A 16,849-nucleotide genomic window follows, 5' to 3' on the forward strand; every position below is an offset into this window, starting at 1 on the left:
TATTTTTTTTAAATAAAGAATATTAATAATTTTTATTTAAATTATAATAAACTCTCGCATGTTTAGAGTGTGTTCAACAATATTTCTCTTTGAAGTGTTTCATTTGAAAACATTTTCTAAAAAGGTATTAAATAAATTTTTAAAAATATTTGTACAACCTTCGTCAATTCCTTTAAGTTTTATTCTTACGGACGTATTCCTCAAGCAAGATATTTAATGCATTAGCTACAACACTACATGAATCAATATATACAACTCCTAGTATCCATATTAACTATCTTAATTTATAATAAGAATATTTTTTGTAAAGATTTTAGAAAAGCATTTTTAACCTTTTGTAACACTTGAATTTTTTTATAAAAAATGTTTTTAAATACTAAAAAAATTAAAAATGTTTCCTAAATTACTATTAAACAAACTTTAATTCTATAATAATTTTTAAAATTAAATGGTTAATTCATATTTGTTTTTTTTAGTTTCTACATTTTATATGAAATTATTACTAATTGAAAAAATTAAAGTATATTCAACCAACAATTTAATTTTTATAATATTTTTTATTTTTATCAATATGTCAATTTTAAATAAGTTGGCAAGCACGTGTTATTAATGTATGAATTAAAAAAATTTATAAAAATATTGGAATTAGTTGGAATATATTAATAAGATTAATGTTTTAAAGTGCATATATAAACCCTAATATGAAAATAATTTTCTATCTCATAAACCCCAAGCCCTAATCTAAGGCACGTCTATAGCGCATGGCCAATTCATATTTTAATGACAAATTTACCCTCTTAAAACCATCAACATGACCATTTTGCCCTCCTTCCCTCATCTTCTTGGAAAAACCCTCTCAAAAACAACCAAGTTGCAGAGAGTCGGAGACAGAGAAAAAGCGTTCCTCTATGGCCACGGCAAGATAAGCAAAGGAAAGGGACCGCATGGCTTCCTTCATGGTCATCTCATCTGCTTCAGTTGCAGACCCTTGTCCAGCTCTCATGGCTGTACCATTCACAAAGGCCTCTCCTTTGCCTTCTGGGATGATGCGCATATCTCAAACACCCAGAATTGTTTTCAGGGCAACTGGGTTGAGACTCAAGAGTAGCAGTATTGCTGCTGTGAATGCGTCAAGGACATACAAGCAATGCATGCCCGTTTGCTTGTTTGGTGGGAAAGGACAGTCTGAGGGTGACAGTGAGGTAAAAGGGTTGTGATGATTCATTGAATGGGTGATTAATGCTTCAATTTGGTCTGTGAGGAACAGTTTAGATGATTGAGTGCTGCCCTTATAATTAACCCCTTTTGTGATTTCTTTCTAGAAACCTAATCAGATGCTGTTATGATCAAATTTTGTGGGAAATTTGCTTGACCCATCAAACCATGTGTGTGTGATTGGTTTTCTGGAAAGCAATTTGTATGATTAGAAGCAGCACTTTTGATCAACCCCATTTGTTATTTGTTTTTAAAATTCTAGTCTAATTTCAAATTTTAGAACCCCATCAGGCCCATATGCATGTATAGTTGATCAATGTGTATAATGGTCGATTCATTGAGTGTGTGGTTGAATATAGCAGAGACCAATGTGGGCAGTTAACTATATTGTATAGAATGGGAAATGGGAGTGAGTTCCCTAAGTTGACCTGTTTCCATGAGTCCCAGTTGTGGATGGTGGTCTCTTTTGAGTATTGAGATACAATTATGCAGTTTGAAGGTATGGTTTTTCTTTATTAGCAGCTATGACTTGAGTATTTATCTTGATTTTTATCCATTATAATCTGCACTACATTTGCAAATGGCGTTAAGAAAACGATAATCTCTTTGAATGGATTTTTTGAATTGCTTCTCCAAGAGACACAAAACATACCCTGTGATTTCCCTTTGTAAATTAAGGGCATTTATGCATATTTTTGCATTGTGTCTTGTTGGAGAAGCAATTTGAAGAATCCATTCAGAGGGAGTATCATCACTCTTATGTTAGTAGTTCCTTTAAATCATTCAAATGTTTTGTGTTTCAAAGATTTATTGGAGGATATGGCTTCTGATCAAGCTAACTGGCAAAAAAGGATTCAATGTATCAATCTCAAACATGTTGGATTAAGGCTTGGTTGAGTAAGCTGATCATAGTGGTTGCATAATCTTAAATGCCTTCCTATCTTCAGCATTGTCCTAGAGTCTTGAACCAGAAGAGCAGACCAACCCAATTCTCTAGTGTCACCTCAACAACGCCTTACATTCAACCACTTAAAGTTGAGTATATGAGTCCTTTTTTGCCATATAGATCTAGGAGCCTCGGTGATTTAAGTATTTATATTCTTAGAGGTTTTGTGCTGGCTGGCTGTCTGCATAATGCAACCCCTTTCTCCAGGCTTGACTAGCTGTGCAGAAAATAAAACTCTAAGCATGACCCCTGTTTATTCTTTTATTGCAATCTCATTTACCATTTATTTACCTATTCCAAGTGCTCCAAACTCACTGGATTTAATGCAGAAAACTATGCTTATTTTGTTTTGAGGTTGTTGGTTTGGTTATTCTAATTGCTAATTTCTTTGTGAATACACTTTCAGAATAATCTTATTGACTTATAACAGCTGCTGGTTACAAATCAGTTTTGATATCATAAATGGTTCCAACTCCTCTTTTTCCTTTCACCTCGATTATTTGTATTTCCAGCCATTCAAAGTGGATTTTTTTTTCTACCTCCAATTTTTGCTAAGAAAAAGATGATTTGAGCTGCTTTTGGTTGTGGAAATATAAGGCATGAACTCTCTTAGGGGACATGTAGAGTACCCTGGCATTGGACTAACCTGATTGGATGAGAAGTTCATAAATTACTTTGACTTATACATTATTTTCATTTGACTGGACTTCTCACTTTCTTCAGGCTTCTCCATGGAAAGCTCTTGAGAAAGCCATGGGAAATTTTAAGAAGGAATCATCAGTGGAGGATGTGTTACGGAAACAAATTGAGAAACAAGAATACTTTGATGATGGAGGCAGTGGGGGAAATCCTCCAAGTGGTGGTGGAGGCGATTCTGGTGGATCAGAGGATGAAGGCCTTTCTGGGATTATGGATGAAGCAGTGCAAGTGTTCTTAGCAACTGTTGCCTTTATATTGCTGGTAATAATATCTCTCGTTTTCTGTCTCACAATTAGAAATTCTAAAGCACATTGTTTTCCATTAAGAGTCAGAAGCAAGGGAAGATTCTCATGTAATGGAAGTATCCCTTTACGCGTACCACAATATTATCTCCAATTCATTGGAAATTTCATATGTTAGTAACGTTCTTCTTGCTTGTCACTTGAATTGGAAGTAATATTGAGGTTGGAAAATGATCCAGTATATCTAATGTGTTGGCACAACTGTAGAAATGGAGCAAACATATTGTCTTATCCTACCATGACCAATCTCTTTATTTTTGCAAAGAACCAAAATAAACGACCCCTGCAATAAAAACGAAACCTTGTGGCATGATAGTAGGTGTAATTATTTCATCAATCACATTGAGATGCTTTTATTGAGATGGGTATATGGAATTTCACCAATGTTCATCATCACACAGTTGCAAGCACTTGAAACAGATGATTCCTAGCGATACATCTTTCCTGGTATTCTTCCTATCAGTAAAGGAAAAAAGAAAAGGTTTCCTGGTGGTATGTTCGTGGTGTGCCCCAAACCCATATGTATTAACTCTCGCTCATTGGTTAAATTGCAGTATATATACCTCCTTGATGGTGAGGAGATGGTTCGGCTGGCAAGGGACTACATCAAATATCTTTTTGGAGGACAGAAGAGTATTCGGTTACAGCGTGCAATGTCTAACTGGAGACGATTCTTAAAGAGGTTCTCTACAAAGAAGGAGGTGCAGAAGGATTGGCTGGAACAGGCAATCATCAGTACCCCAACTTGGTGGGATGACCCTGCAAAATACAGGCGCCTTAGAAGGTCTTATCTTGCATCATCATCCTCATCATCCTCATCATCATCCTATGATGCATCATCACCCTATGATGCATCATCGCCCTATGATGATGATGATGCATCATCACCCTATGATGCATAATCATCCTATGACTAATCCTGAAGTCCTTGTAGCAATTTTGCCTTCCCTGCCTACATTTTTCCTTTTTCCCATTCAATTATGCAACATCGTCTTCATTCTAGGTCAAGAACTGTGTTATTACAATTTTAACTTTGTCAAATATTTGAAAGCCTTGAAGAATTTTATTATCCAATCATACATTAAAAACAAACACAATGCTTGGGCACTGCAAAAAGGGTTTGATGGCTGAATAACAATTGAATCATGATCTTAGGTTTAACATCTGACATATTCTTAGCTACAAGGTGTTGGACATGGTTGTATGTTCTAAAACATCACTCTAGTAGTAAGGAGGTTCTCGCTTCTCGCTAAAACTACCCTTGAACAGAAGTTTATGGTTGACTACCCTGATTTGAATGAACTATAGTTTGCTTCCATTGATACAATAGAGCTTAGGTTAAAATGTTGATTTCCTTTTGAATATCAGAAGTTTATAGCTACTCCTGGATTGCATGATGAGAAAATTTTGGGGTGGATTGCATTTGCATATTAGTTGGTTCATGTACAGTCTCAACATATGTTTTCAGGGGTTGAACTCATTTTTTGAACCCACAATGTAATGCCTCCCCACGTGTGGAGGACTTTAAGTCTTCGGTATGCGGTCCGATACCCACTGGGGGAGTTGGGGGACTTAAAAGTCTGCTGGTTGGGTCTCTTCACATGCAGTTCCATACCTTCCATGGGAAATAGGGAGGATTTGAACTCAAGATTTCTAGTTAATCAGGACTACCAATTTTCAAGAAGTGGTGGAATTTGGATTCATGATATACATCGAACTCTAAAAGTAGAGCTTTTCAGCTCTCTTACAGGGCTCTAAGTGGCACTGTTTAGTGCAGTTCCGAGCCCCTCCCTCTACAAGCATGTAAAGGATCTGAACTTTCATTCAGAAGTTAGGCATCCATGGTTTATGAGCATTAATGTATGGTAACTGCATCTTGGTTGATACTCTCCACCTACAATTCTGAAACAGAAGTAAAATGTGAGCTGGTTTTGAGGCCCACGGGGCAACAGAGGACAAGGGTTTCACCATCTGACACTGGAAACAGTTAATGAGGAAGAACTATAACACAATTTCTGGGGAGCCAAACAGCACTACTCTTCAAACAATGCTTAAAACCTTGTTGAATATATTTTTCTCATTACAGGGTTTTCTGCAGATTCCCCAGATGGAGATTCAGACAGAAGAGATCCTACCTCATCATACATTACTGTGAGAAACTAAACCCGAAAAAAGATAGAATCAATCTGGTTCATCCAAATCCAAGCTGAACTCATCCTACTATCTACTAGAGTGCAATTATTAGACGAATTTAGAGCTGTAATTTACCCTAGTATGCAAAACACAGCATGAAAATTGATTACTAAAAACTCTTCCGTGGCAATTCAACCCAGGTTCACAGGTTTACCATCCAACAGAAACCACATCTTCAATCCCTGAAACAGCTCAAATTTTGGAAAAGAAGAAGAAAGCACAAACTACCGACACTTTTGAGAGAAAAGATCAAGTAATAGGGGACATCATGGAAATCCAGTTCATATAGGGACCCTTAAAACTTCTACAGCTCTGCATCCATTTTGTTTCTCCTCTCCTTTAGAGCAGTCATGTGGGCATGGAGAATTGCTGCATATGAAGCTTGAAAGTGTTCCTCGTCCCTCTCTCCCACCTAAAATACCAAGGAAAACCAGGTTGTAGCGTCAGCTTGTAGAAGCAATAGCTGCATGGTTTCAACAAGCAAAAGTATCTGCAGAAAGGTAAGTGGAAAAAGATTGCATATGCCTGATTGATTCACAAATCCTACAGCAATACACAGGACACTTTCAATCTGTAAATGCCCAAGTCAGAGGTAACTACCCAGCTACTGGAATTTAGACATAGAAAACAGAATAGCAGATGTGAAGGTGTTGAATAGCAGAAAATGGAACTCTGACAAACAGGTTTAAGGATGAATAAAATTTGCCCACCTGGTTCAAATGTAGATTCTAATCACCTGTCCATTCCATACATGAAACATGAAAACTCCACTAAGATTTTTGCCATGAATGCTAGCACCTTGGGAAAATTAATGAACTGGTGATTTGGGTGCTGAATGGAATTTCCAGTTGACCAAACAGCCATGAGAAACTCAGATTTGCTTGATGAGATAAACAACCTAAGGAAAGAGACAAGAAAAGGAAGAAAAGTTCACAGCATTAAAATGCCTGTTCAGAAACCAAAAGTCTTGTACACTACCAAAACAGGGGAAAAGTTCAGGAAGATTCATCCTTTACTAAGCCAGTTGTTCCAAGTATGGATGATCCACATACCGCACGATACACAGCATTTGAAAGATGAGCAGCTTGACTGCAACTCAAGATCAAGTCATAACACATTTGGAATACCCATTTTCCATAAGCAAAAAGGTTTCTGTTAGAAGAAAGATCATAATGTTCCTTTAATTCTCTAGATCCTGCGATGTTTATCATGCCTAAAAAAAATCCATGGGGTCTCCAAATTGTCATCAAATTTTGAAAGACAATAAATGTAGATGTAAAGACTTGAGCTATTTGTGTTGAACAGGGGTTGACACACAACAACTTGAATGCATGAAATAACCACTTGGTATGCAACATGGAAATATTATCAGCTGCACAAACAATATAGTGAATGTAAGAAAAGTAAAACCGAGTAGCCCAATGGACTGTCCGGGATGCAAATAAATCTCCCAAGCAAAGTGTATATCAACAGGAGAACCTAAACTGGCAATTATAGAGAGATATTTGTGATATGGGCTTGTCTGATGTCATTGTCAACTAGCCTCAATATTGAAAGAGAAGTCCCAACCTTGACACATTTTGTTCACTCCCATTTTATTTTTTTTCCTTTTGTTATTCTATCAAACTGCTTAAACCCCAGACAAATTCATACATTTCCTTAAATTATTGATAAGGATGGTTTTTATACTAGAGCTAGTCAAAATGCTGATACATAACACCAAATCTAGAAAGCACCAGCCAGGAGGCATATCCATTACAAAGAGTGTTCAAAAAGTTGTAGAAAAAAAAAACAAAATTAGCAGAACATAGAATAATATGTAATCTAATGTGCATAACAAAAGAAGATAATAGCATAATTAAATTATTTGAAATTGTAAATCACAAAGGTAGGTGAGTGATGGGGGAAAGCCTTTTAAAGTATATTTAGACCTTAAATAGGATTAACATTAGTTGGAATTAAATTAGATTAGTATTAGTTGGAATTAAAGTAGGATTAGTATTTGCAGTCAAATTAGGATTAGCTAACTAGGTTATAGGACAATTAGAATTATAATCATAATAGAATATTAAAATCCTAGTAGACTTTGGATTTCTTAGAGAAACTTATAAATAAGGTTAATTGATGTAAATTAAAGTAATTTGATTGATGTTAATAATATTACTTTTTTTTGGCAAGTGTTGCAATTCTCAATGGTGAGATTACATTGATTTTCTTCTAGGTGAGACTCCTAAAAGGCCTTAGTGAGACTCCAATGTTTCTATCTCTTCTCTTCTCTTCTTATCTTCTTTCTCTCTATTTTTGTTTATTTATTTTCTCTCCATAATCCTTGTTCCTCTCATTAAACCCTAAAAAGTGAAAACCCTAGTCCACCTATTTGATTGTAGGTAACCATCCTAGGGTTGTCCTACATCGGTTTTGGTATCAAAGCAAAAGTGCTTGTCTTGAAGGCATATGTAATTGAGGAGTGGAGCAACTTATGCAAGCATGAGTTCCAAAAATACTTCTAACAATCAAGATGTTGCTACAATATGCTTAGAGGAAATTTCAGTCACACAACAATCCCATGAAGATGCTATAATACAACTAAATAGCAAACTTGATGAGGTCATGAAGTTATTAGATAATAGTAAAGAAAAATGACCAATTGAAGGTGAGATTGCAAGCCATCAATTTAGACAATTGTCTAATCGTTCACGCGAAGAACAAGACAATTTTATGATAAGGAATCAAAGAATGGGCAAACTCTTTGAGCAAGATGATGATGTCACAAAAAAAGTATGCCTTAAAGTTGTTGAATTTTATGGAAAATTAAATCTAACTTTGCCTTTCAACTTTTATAGGTGGTTGTCAAGTTCTATGAAGTTAATTCTCAATATTATGCCACCATAGACATGTTGCTTCTTTCAACTTTGCCTTCACAAAACGAACTTTTCTATTTTCGAGCACTGAATACCAATTAAAGTAATCTTCCATGAAAAGCTATTGGATTTAATTTTCCATAAAATTCAGCAACTTTAAGGTGTACCTTTTTTGTCACATCATCATCTTGCTTGAAGAGTTTACCCTTTTTTTGATTTCTCATCATAAAATTGTCTTGTTCTTCACATGATCTACTTAACTATTGTCTAAATTGATGGCTTGCAATCTCATCTTCAATTGGTTGTTTTTCTTTACTCTTTTCTAATATCTTCATGATCTCATCTAGTTTGTTATTTAGTTGTATTATAACATCTTGATGGGATTGATGTGTGGCTGAAATTTCCTCTAAGCGTATTGTAGCAACATCTTTATTGTTAGAAGTATTTTTGAAACTCATGCTTGCATAAGTTGCTCTGCTCCTTAATTGCATATGTCTTCAAGCCAAGAACTTTCACTCTAATACTAAAATTGATGTAGGACATCCCTAGGATGATTGCCTATACTCAAATAGGTGGGTTATGCTTTTTATTTTTAGGGTATAAGGAGACAAAAAAGAAATAAAGTTTATGGTAAATAAAAATAAAAGAAAAAAATAATAGAGAGAAAAAAGATACGATGAAGAAGAGATAGAAATCTTAAAATCTCACTAAGGCCTTCTAGAAGTCTCACCTAGAAGAATATTAATGAAGTCTTACCATTGAGGATTGCAATACTTGTAATAAAAAAAGCATAATATTATTAACATCAATTAATTCATTACCTTGATTCACATCCATTAGTCTTATTTATAAGTTTCTCTAAGAAATTCAAAGTCTACTAAGATTCTAATAACCTATTACGACCCTAATTCTAATTATCTTATAACCTAATTAGGTAATCATAATTTGACTCCAAATACTAATCCTACTTTAGTTGTAACTAATACTAATTCTAATTTAATTCCAACTAATATTAATCCTACTTAAAGTTTATTTATATTTTTTCTTTCCTTTCTTGAATTTGCTTTAAAAGGCTTTCCCCATCAATCTAACAAGTCAAAGCCGAGTTTTTTCAAGCCGAGGGAAATTGATGGGGAGAAGACTTTTAAAGTATATTCAAAAAAGAAAAGGAAATACATAAATAAACTTTAAGTATGATTAATATTAGTCAGAATTAAATTAAAATTAGTATTAGTTTGAATTAAGTAGGATTAGTATTTGGAGTCTGATTAGTTAATTAGGTTATAAAACAATTAGAATTAGAGTCATAATGAGTTATTAGAATCTTAGTAGACTTTGGATTTCTTAGAAAAACCTATAAATATAGCTAATCAATTTAAATCAAAGTAATTTTGATTGATGTTAATAATATTACATTTTTTTTGTACATATTGCAATCCTCAATGGTGAGACTCTATTGATTTTCTTTTAGGTGAGACTCCTAAAAAACTTTAGTGAGACTCTAAGGTTTCTATCTCTTCTTAACTTATCTTCTTTATCTCTTTTTATTTTTTATTTTTTTTTCTACCATAAATTTCATACTTGTTCCTCTTCTTAAACCCTAAAAAGTTAAAACCCTAACTCACCTATTTGATTGTAGGCAACCATCCTAAGGTTGTCCTACATCAAAGAGTTACATATAATAATAGATCAACCAATTATCTATAGACTATATCTACAAAAGCCTTTTAATTTCTTCCTAATGTCATTAGGACTTGGAATGATCGGTTGGCACCTTAGGAACAGACCTTTCATTTGATCTAAACTGCAGGAAAAGGCTTCTTAGATCTTGTTCCACAAAAGTGTGGTTCTATATTTCCCAACACAAGTATGACCTAACCAGTTTTTAACCACTGTTCTATCATGATGGTTGCCAACCCTTCCCCCCTTTCTTTTCCCATTTTGAGATGATGTGGCTCCCTCACCCCAACTTTTAGGACACCTCAGAAGGGAGTAAAGAAAGGTAGACGTCATGGGTTTGGGAAGGCCATGGATTTATAAAAGCTTATGTTAATCAAACCTGATCTTGGAATTGTTAATGATCCTTCAAAGGTGTGGGCTAAAGTATGAAATCCTTAGGTCCGTAAAATGTAGTAATGCTCAAGAACAAAACTTCAATTCCAACCCGTTATTAAATTTTAGAAGTACACCCATTTGGCTTATCAAAAAAGGTTGTACCAAAAAATTTCTTTTCATTTCTTTGCTTTTCTCAGCAACCAAACAGAGAAATCAAATACCCAAAAGCCACAACATAACTTTTAACTGCACTTCTAGATCTTTGACAACCCTAAATCAAATCTTTGTTTTCTCATGCAGGAAAGAAAATAAATAAAAAATAGGAAACGCTCTAAACTTCATTTTTATTTTTCTTAAATATGTTGGAAAAACAAATATCTACATTATATATCATTCAATTTATTTAAGAAGGCAATAAAAAATTATTTTTCTTTTAATTAAACTAGAAGTGATTTTTTTTTCCATATATTGAATAGAAACCCATTAATTTAAACATTGATTTCTGAAATAAAAAGTCTAATTAGTCCTTTTAATTTTTAATTTCATTATGTTTTACACCATATTTAAAAAATAATCATTGGCTTGTTGGGCCTACTCATATGAGACCACTAAGTAATTATATGATATCGGTACTAATTAGGATGAATTTCTATGTCAAGTAAAATCTTTATTTCCTAAAATTATGATAGAAAAAAGAGACATTATTAATATTTATTTTTCAAAAATAAAATCTAAAATATTTGAAATTTTCACCACTAAGAAGAAAGTGTGAAGAAATGTTGGGCAAACCCAAAAGAAGGAACTCTTTCTCCCTGAACCCTAAATCATTAACCCCTTTAAGTTAATCATACTTTAGCATGAATTTCCCTGCTCGATTAGAGTCTCGGAAGGAATCCCTAAACCCTAAATCATTAACCCCTTTAAGTTAGTCATACTTTAGTATGAATTTCCCTACTCGATTAAAGTCTCGGAAGGAATCCCTAAACCCTAAATCATAAACCCTGTTAGATTAACCATATTCCAGTGTGAATTCTGACACCCATAATCAATTTATGCAAATCCTGAGCCATTTCAAAGTTGGTCTGCATCAATAAACTTCACAAGGGTTATCCAATGGCCAATAGATTCAACACACAAGGGAAAATATGAAGCTGGTTTCTGGGTTTAAGCTGAAAATGTGAAACTGGTAAGAGCCTTCACCACGACTCACATAACTAACTGTTAGATCAACAGCTAAATTGAAACAGAGGAAACAAAAGAGACTGATAGCAAACACAATTCAAACGCAGCAGAATGTGAATACAATCGCTGACTTTGAGAAAAAACCATAGATATGATGTATGAATTATCGGCCTAATAATGTTTAACGAAAGAAACAAACACATTCTACCATCTCTTCCAAGAAGATATCAGAGGAATCAGGGACTAGCTGCAATTTACCTCACTTGCAAAAAGCCAGAAAAAGGATTACTTAGAATTCTTTCGGACGATTCAACCCTGAGTTAAGAGAAATTAAATTTCCAAAAAGGTAGCTAGTCAACCAAAAACCATGTCTTTGATTCCATTAATTGCTCAAAGTTGGAAGATCATGTGAGGTTTCTAGGGGGGAAAAAGAAAAGACAAATTCATTTAGGAGAAAAATAAAAAGGGGAAACCGGGTGATTCAGTTTATATAGAGGTCTTTATCTTCAGTTTATACAGAGGTCTTTATCTTCTTTGGATCATCTGGTTTCTTAACTCCCTCTGCAGCCTTCTTCTTGTCCTTCCTCCCCCTCTTCTTTAGGGCAGTCATGTGGGCCTTCAGAATGGTTGCATAAGAAGCTTGAAACCGTTGGTGATCCTTAGGCCCCACCTAAAAGTTTACAATCAAAACCAGGTGAGAATGTTAGCCCGTGGATGACAATGGCATGCATAGCTTTGACAAACAAAAATTGTTGAAGAGAGGTAAGAAAATGCCTACTTGCCCAAAAGTATTAAGAAAATAAAATTTGGAATCTATTTATGTTAAAATTTCATTCTCTTCCTTTCTTAACAATCAATTCAAATAGTAGAGTAACACAATCAAGAGGCTCAATTCCTACGATTTGCACTTGAACCTCACAGCATTTGGTAGCAAACTTACAATTTGTAACAGCCTGCCAAAGTTATACAGTACATATGGGAGAATATGGAACCATGAAATTTGATTATGTGACTACAATGCAAACAAGGTGGGGCTGACTACAGGATTACAATACAAAGTCCATCCAGCGCAAAAATCTAGCACTTCACAACTGTAGGAGTCCAATACATCCCTCTCACAGATAAATTGTATATCAGTAGCAATAAATTGAACTGGTAACTACAGTAAGAAACCACCAACAAGAGATCTGCTGACCATCATTCGAAGATTTCACAACTGGTGCAGTCATTGCTGACTTGCCTTAACCCACCCCCCTCCTCCCTTTGGTTGACTCCATTTTTCCTTTTGTTTGCTTATCTAATTGTTTAAAAATCACAAAAGACTTATACATAACTTCCCAGCTGATCTGCCAAAAGACAAGATAAAAGTAATGACAAACTTTATGTTTGAAAGCCCAACAACAAAAAGGTTCTCCTGAGTCCTGACTCTTTGATGGTTGTTCTTTGTGGAACACCTAGACAAATGGTCGTAGGCGTTTTCTCCAAAGGCGGCATGGCTTGTTCACAGACAAAATGGTCTGTTACAAGACTAGAAGCATTATTGTTAAGAGGTTCTTTCCAAAGCCTTTTTGTTTTGGCTTGAGGATTGAGGCGATGACCACAGGCTTTACTGGAAAGTCTTTAAAGAGGAGTCCTCAATGAGAGTAACTTTATGGCGGGAAACTTGCATGGCTGTCCTTTTCTGGGGCTCTAAGCCCACAAAAATGTCTTGGAGATATGTCTTAAGGTTCCAATAAATTGTTGACCTTCATAGAAGCCTGATGTGCTTTGTCTCAAGTCTAGGTTGAACAGTTAGTCGGACGTTTCATCCTTCCCAACTGCACCCAGTTCTTCCCCCACAACCACACCAAATTGAGTTTTGAAGTTTCCTTTATTGGGTTTGCTTATTGCATGAATTAGGAGCTGCATTCTGACGCTTCATTATGTTTCCTTTCCACAAATTCCTAGGACATCTCATCCTTCCTTGTATATCTTTATATTATGGAAAAAATGGCCTTAAACAAGATTTCAGATCCTACCAAATGACCAAATGAAAATTAAAATAAAGAGGAAAGATAAGGTAAATGAGGAACAATATGTTAAATGAGGAAGGTTCAACTATATCTCATCTAATGGCAATACAACCATTCCTCCATAATAAAAGGTTCCAATCAACTATAGGTAATACTTAAGTAACTCAAATAGGTATGTTGAGTTTTTTTCTCACTGATACCCATATTGAATGACATTTAAAATCATATTCAGCATTTAGTGTTTACTAAAGTTTCCAAAAACCGATAAATAAGTTTTTTTCTCTTGATAGGCAAACAAAAAATAAAAAATCCAAAGTAAAGTTTGTGTATGGTTAAATTAAGAAAAAACTTTAACACCAGATAAGAAGACAACCAGCTATAAGTGGGAAAAAATTACCGAAGCAGAAATGGTCTTTTTGCCATCAGTTGCACGGATGAGGCATCTATAGTCAATTCCTTCACCAGCAGTCGTAATTTTATTCCTTTGCACCTTTGACTTTAGGGATGCTAAAGATACAAAATGTACAAGCAACTAATAAAATACTAAAAATAGAAGGTTTTGATTACCCAGAAAGGAAAAAAAACAAAAATAGAAACAAAATCAAAAGAAAGAAACAAAAAGAAGGCTGAGGATGAACTTATACTTACAGCGTTTCAGAGTAACCCAAACAGAGCGCTTCGTTGTACTGTGCTCAAACATGCTGGTGAGTTCATTGAGAAATGGATCTAATTGTAGAAGAACCTGACAAAATAAAAATAAAACACAAATCCACTTGGTTTCAGATATCAGGCATAATCTCGAGGCAAAAGCGAAGAAAGAAATTTTCTGACAAGAAGACAAAACATCCATTAATAAATAGCATGAACAAAAGGGACTGATACCCAAAGATAAACAAGAGTATAAGAACTCTTAGTCAAAAAAGGAAAACCAATAGTATAAATATTGTTCACATTCCTACAAGTAAATACACATTGGTACCATATACGACTATGTAAGCATGGGCATGCATGTCAACTTCACCCACATGCCCTTTTAAATAAAATCAAACCTAAATTCCCAATATCCGAACCCATATTCTTAAAAAAGCTACATTAGCCTATTCATTTACACACACACCCAAGAGGTGAAAATTGAAGCTGTTGCAGTATTATATTCATTAAGGACAAGTTTAGGTATCCCACAGAAGGCACATTGCCACATTCTATTTATTTATAATTCTATGTAAGATCGATAGGTATAAACAGTGCAAATATGTGAATCAATAAGTGCATCATAGTTTTACAAGGCACAAGGCGTGCTAAAGGCGAAAAGTCTCCAAAGGCTTAGGCGCAATAACAAACAAGTGCCAGAGCAAAGTGAAACCCAACTTAGGATGCACATCGATTTTATAAGATATGATCCAAAATCCAATCCAAACAAGATTCCAAACATTTAAAAGAAGCATTCATTAAAAGTAATTAAATTGAATAAATTTCAATATATGGTTAAAAAAAATTAAGAGTAAAAAGTGTTAAAAAGGGAAAAAATAAAGTAGATGAAGCTTGCCTCTCCAACAAGGCACTAGAACTAGGGAGTGGTTGAAACTTGGGTCCAGGGGTGGTACAAGCACACCTTTCAACGATGTGCATATAAAATGTACACATGAGCACTTGAATGCATGGACCCCTATGCATGCACACTCACACAAACAAACAATAGTGAAAATCTGAGATGCCGTGTTTCATGAAATCCTAAATTTAATCCCATAACATCAGCTCCAGATATGGCATCACAACAAAACCCATGTAGCTTTTGTAAAAGAACAAAAGGAACTACATGACTTATAGTTCCCAAATTGATGGGTAAATTTTATTTTGTTTTATACCGCCTAAAACAAACCTTGTGGCAACATAAAGTTTTCATTATTTCCAGTGTTTTAATGAATTTCAACTCAATTCATGAATGACTACCATGAATTTTCATCCAAACCAATGAAAAATACCATCCAGATATCTCACACTAAACTGCAGATATTTCAGACTAAATTGCAGATTTTGAAAGTAAATTTATTCAATTCATATTCATGGGGAAAAAACGAATACATTCTATATCCACCAACAACAAATGATCAAAGGCAAAAAAACTACGATTTTAAAATTAAAAAATGAACAATCAGAATTTACTACTGGAGCAATGCTTCATTTGATTGCTAAAATGTACCAAAAAAATAAAATTAAGCCTCTTGTTTTTCAGGGGCACCATTTTTCATTTTCTCCAGAAATTAAAACAGCACAAAGCATAAGATGCTATTTGCTCAGTGCCTTAGGCTTCATGTAGAACAAAGATATCCAAAATTTTCTTTTCTTTCCTTTTCGTTTCCTTTCCCTAGTTTGTTTTCCCAACCAAACACACCCAAAAACTAAAACCCAAAATGACAAGACTTCACAACACCCCTTTATTGACAACCACTTTTTTTTTTTTTTTTTATCAGAATTATTGTCAACCAAATTTTACCAAACTCTAAAATCAAAATACCCTTCTTTTGAACTGCAGAAAAACACTTCTAACAGCTTCCAGCCTATCAATTACATGCTAAAATTCTTCAAAATAAAAAACAATTTCCCATTCCACTGAATTCCCAACCTTAAAGCTTTTCTATACAGCAATCACAAGTCATCAAGACAACCACTTTCTCTTTCCGTTCACATACATTTCAAAAACCCAAACCAAACGCAGAGTCTCCGATCGCTTAAATACGTACATGCAAGTCTACATATGTATATATAATCGATCTGATCGTCGAAAATGGGAAATTAAATGACGATGAGATCAACACACGATCAAACAAGAAACTCAATTCGGAACTTCAAGAATTGAACCCTATATTTGCAGTGAAACCCTAGATATAGAGAAAGAGAGGCCTACCATGATGGGTATTGAGTTGTGAACTGGAACTGAAAATGAAAGGAAGTAAAAATATACAAAAGAAAAACCCTAATATTTATAGTGTGGACTGGGGACAGGCTCCACAGCCTTTTAAAGTATTTCTTAATTTCAATTTTTTTTTTTACTTTATTATTTTTTTTTAAATTTTAATTTAATTTTAATTTTAATTTTTTTAGTTTTTAAAATTACTTAGCTCAACAAATTACAACATATTTTTAAAAAATTATGTCCGTGGAAAGGTTTGGTCTGTTTGACCGTATTTTTTAAAACTCGTTTTATTTTTTAACTTAAAAACAATTTTTAAAAACAACTTTGAAAAAATATGACCTTTTTTAAAAAAAAACTAATAAAAACAATTTTTATTTGTTTTCTAAAAATTGTTCTTTATTTCACATTGTTTTTAAAAATTATTCAAAAAATAATAATAGCCAAATAGTGTTAAAAAAATTAAATAATTT

General features: G+C 34.1%; 2 protein-coding genes across 2 annotated transcripts; one reads left to right on the forward strand and one right to left on the reverse strand.

Annotated features, from left to right (window-relative positions):
- The first annotated feature begins 735 nt into the window (after window positions 1–735).
- Window positions 736–4,254, forward strand: LOC100264463 (uncharacterized). Its single transcript, XM_002275684.4, has 3 exons — window positions 736–1,202; window positions 2,885–3,121; window positions 3,717–4,254. The coding sequence occupies exons 1-3, from the start codon at window positions 945–947 to the stop codon at window positions 4,062–4,064; spliced, it is 843 nt and encodes a 280-aa protein (XP_002275720.1). The 5' UTR covers window positions 736–944; the 3' UTR covers window positions 4,065–4,254.
- A 7,550-nt stretch (window positions 4,255–11,804) lies between these two features.
- Window positions 11,805–16,311, reverse strand: LOC100259285 (signal recognition particle 14 kDa protein). The gene is made up of 4 exons (XM_019220200.2): window positions 16,207–16,311; window positions 14,114–14,207; window positions 13,863–13,972; window positions 11,805–12,123 (listed from the first exon to the last, which is right to left on the reverse strand). The coding sequence occupies exons 2-4, from the start codon at window positions 14,163–14,165 to the stop codon at window positions 11,965–11,967; spliced, it is 321 nt and encodes a 106-aa protein (XP_019075745.1). The 5' UTR covers window positions 14,166–14,207; window positions 16,207–16,311; the 3' UTR covers window positions 11,805–11,964.
- Between the last annotated feature and the right edge of the window lie 538 nt (window positions 16,312–16,849).

Source organism: Vitis vinifera, chromosome 5 (genome assembly GCF_030704535.1).
Source record: "Vitis vinifera cultivar Pinot Noir 40024 chromosome 5, ASM3070453v1".
NCBI lineage: Eukaryota > Viridiplantae > Streptophyta > Magnoliopsida > Vitales > Vitaceae > Vitis > Vitis vinifera.

Excerpts from the sequence above, each read along its gene's own strand:
- LOC100264463 (XM_002275684.4), top strand. The coding sequence starts at position 945 with ATGGCTTCCTTCATGGTCATCTCATCTGCTTCAGTTGCAGACCCTTGT. Across the intron at positions 1,203-2,884 it reads AGTCTGAGGGTGACAGTGAG|GCTTCTCCATGGAAAGCTCT; the intron begins GTAAAAGGGTTG and ends CACTTTCTTCAG. Across the intron at positions 3,122-3,716 it reads CTGTTGCCTTTATATTGCTG|TATATATACCTCCTTGATGG; the intron begins GTAATAATATCT and ends GTTAAATTGCAG.
- LOC100259285 (XM_019220200.2), bottom strand. The coding sequence starts at position 14,165 with ATGTTTGAGCACAGTACAACGAAGCGCTCTGTTTGGGTTACTCTGAAA. Across the intron at positions 13,973-14,113 it reads TTGGGTTACTCTGAAACGCT|CATCCCTAAAGTCAAAGGTG; the intron begins GTAAGTATAAGT and ends TTGTATCTTTAG. Across the intron at positions 12,124-13,862 it reads AAAAGACCATTTCTGCTTCG|GTGGGGCCTAAGGATCACCA; the intron begins GTAATTTTTTCC and ends GTAAACTTTTAG.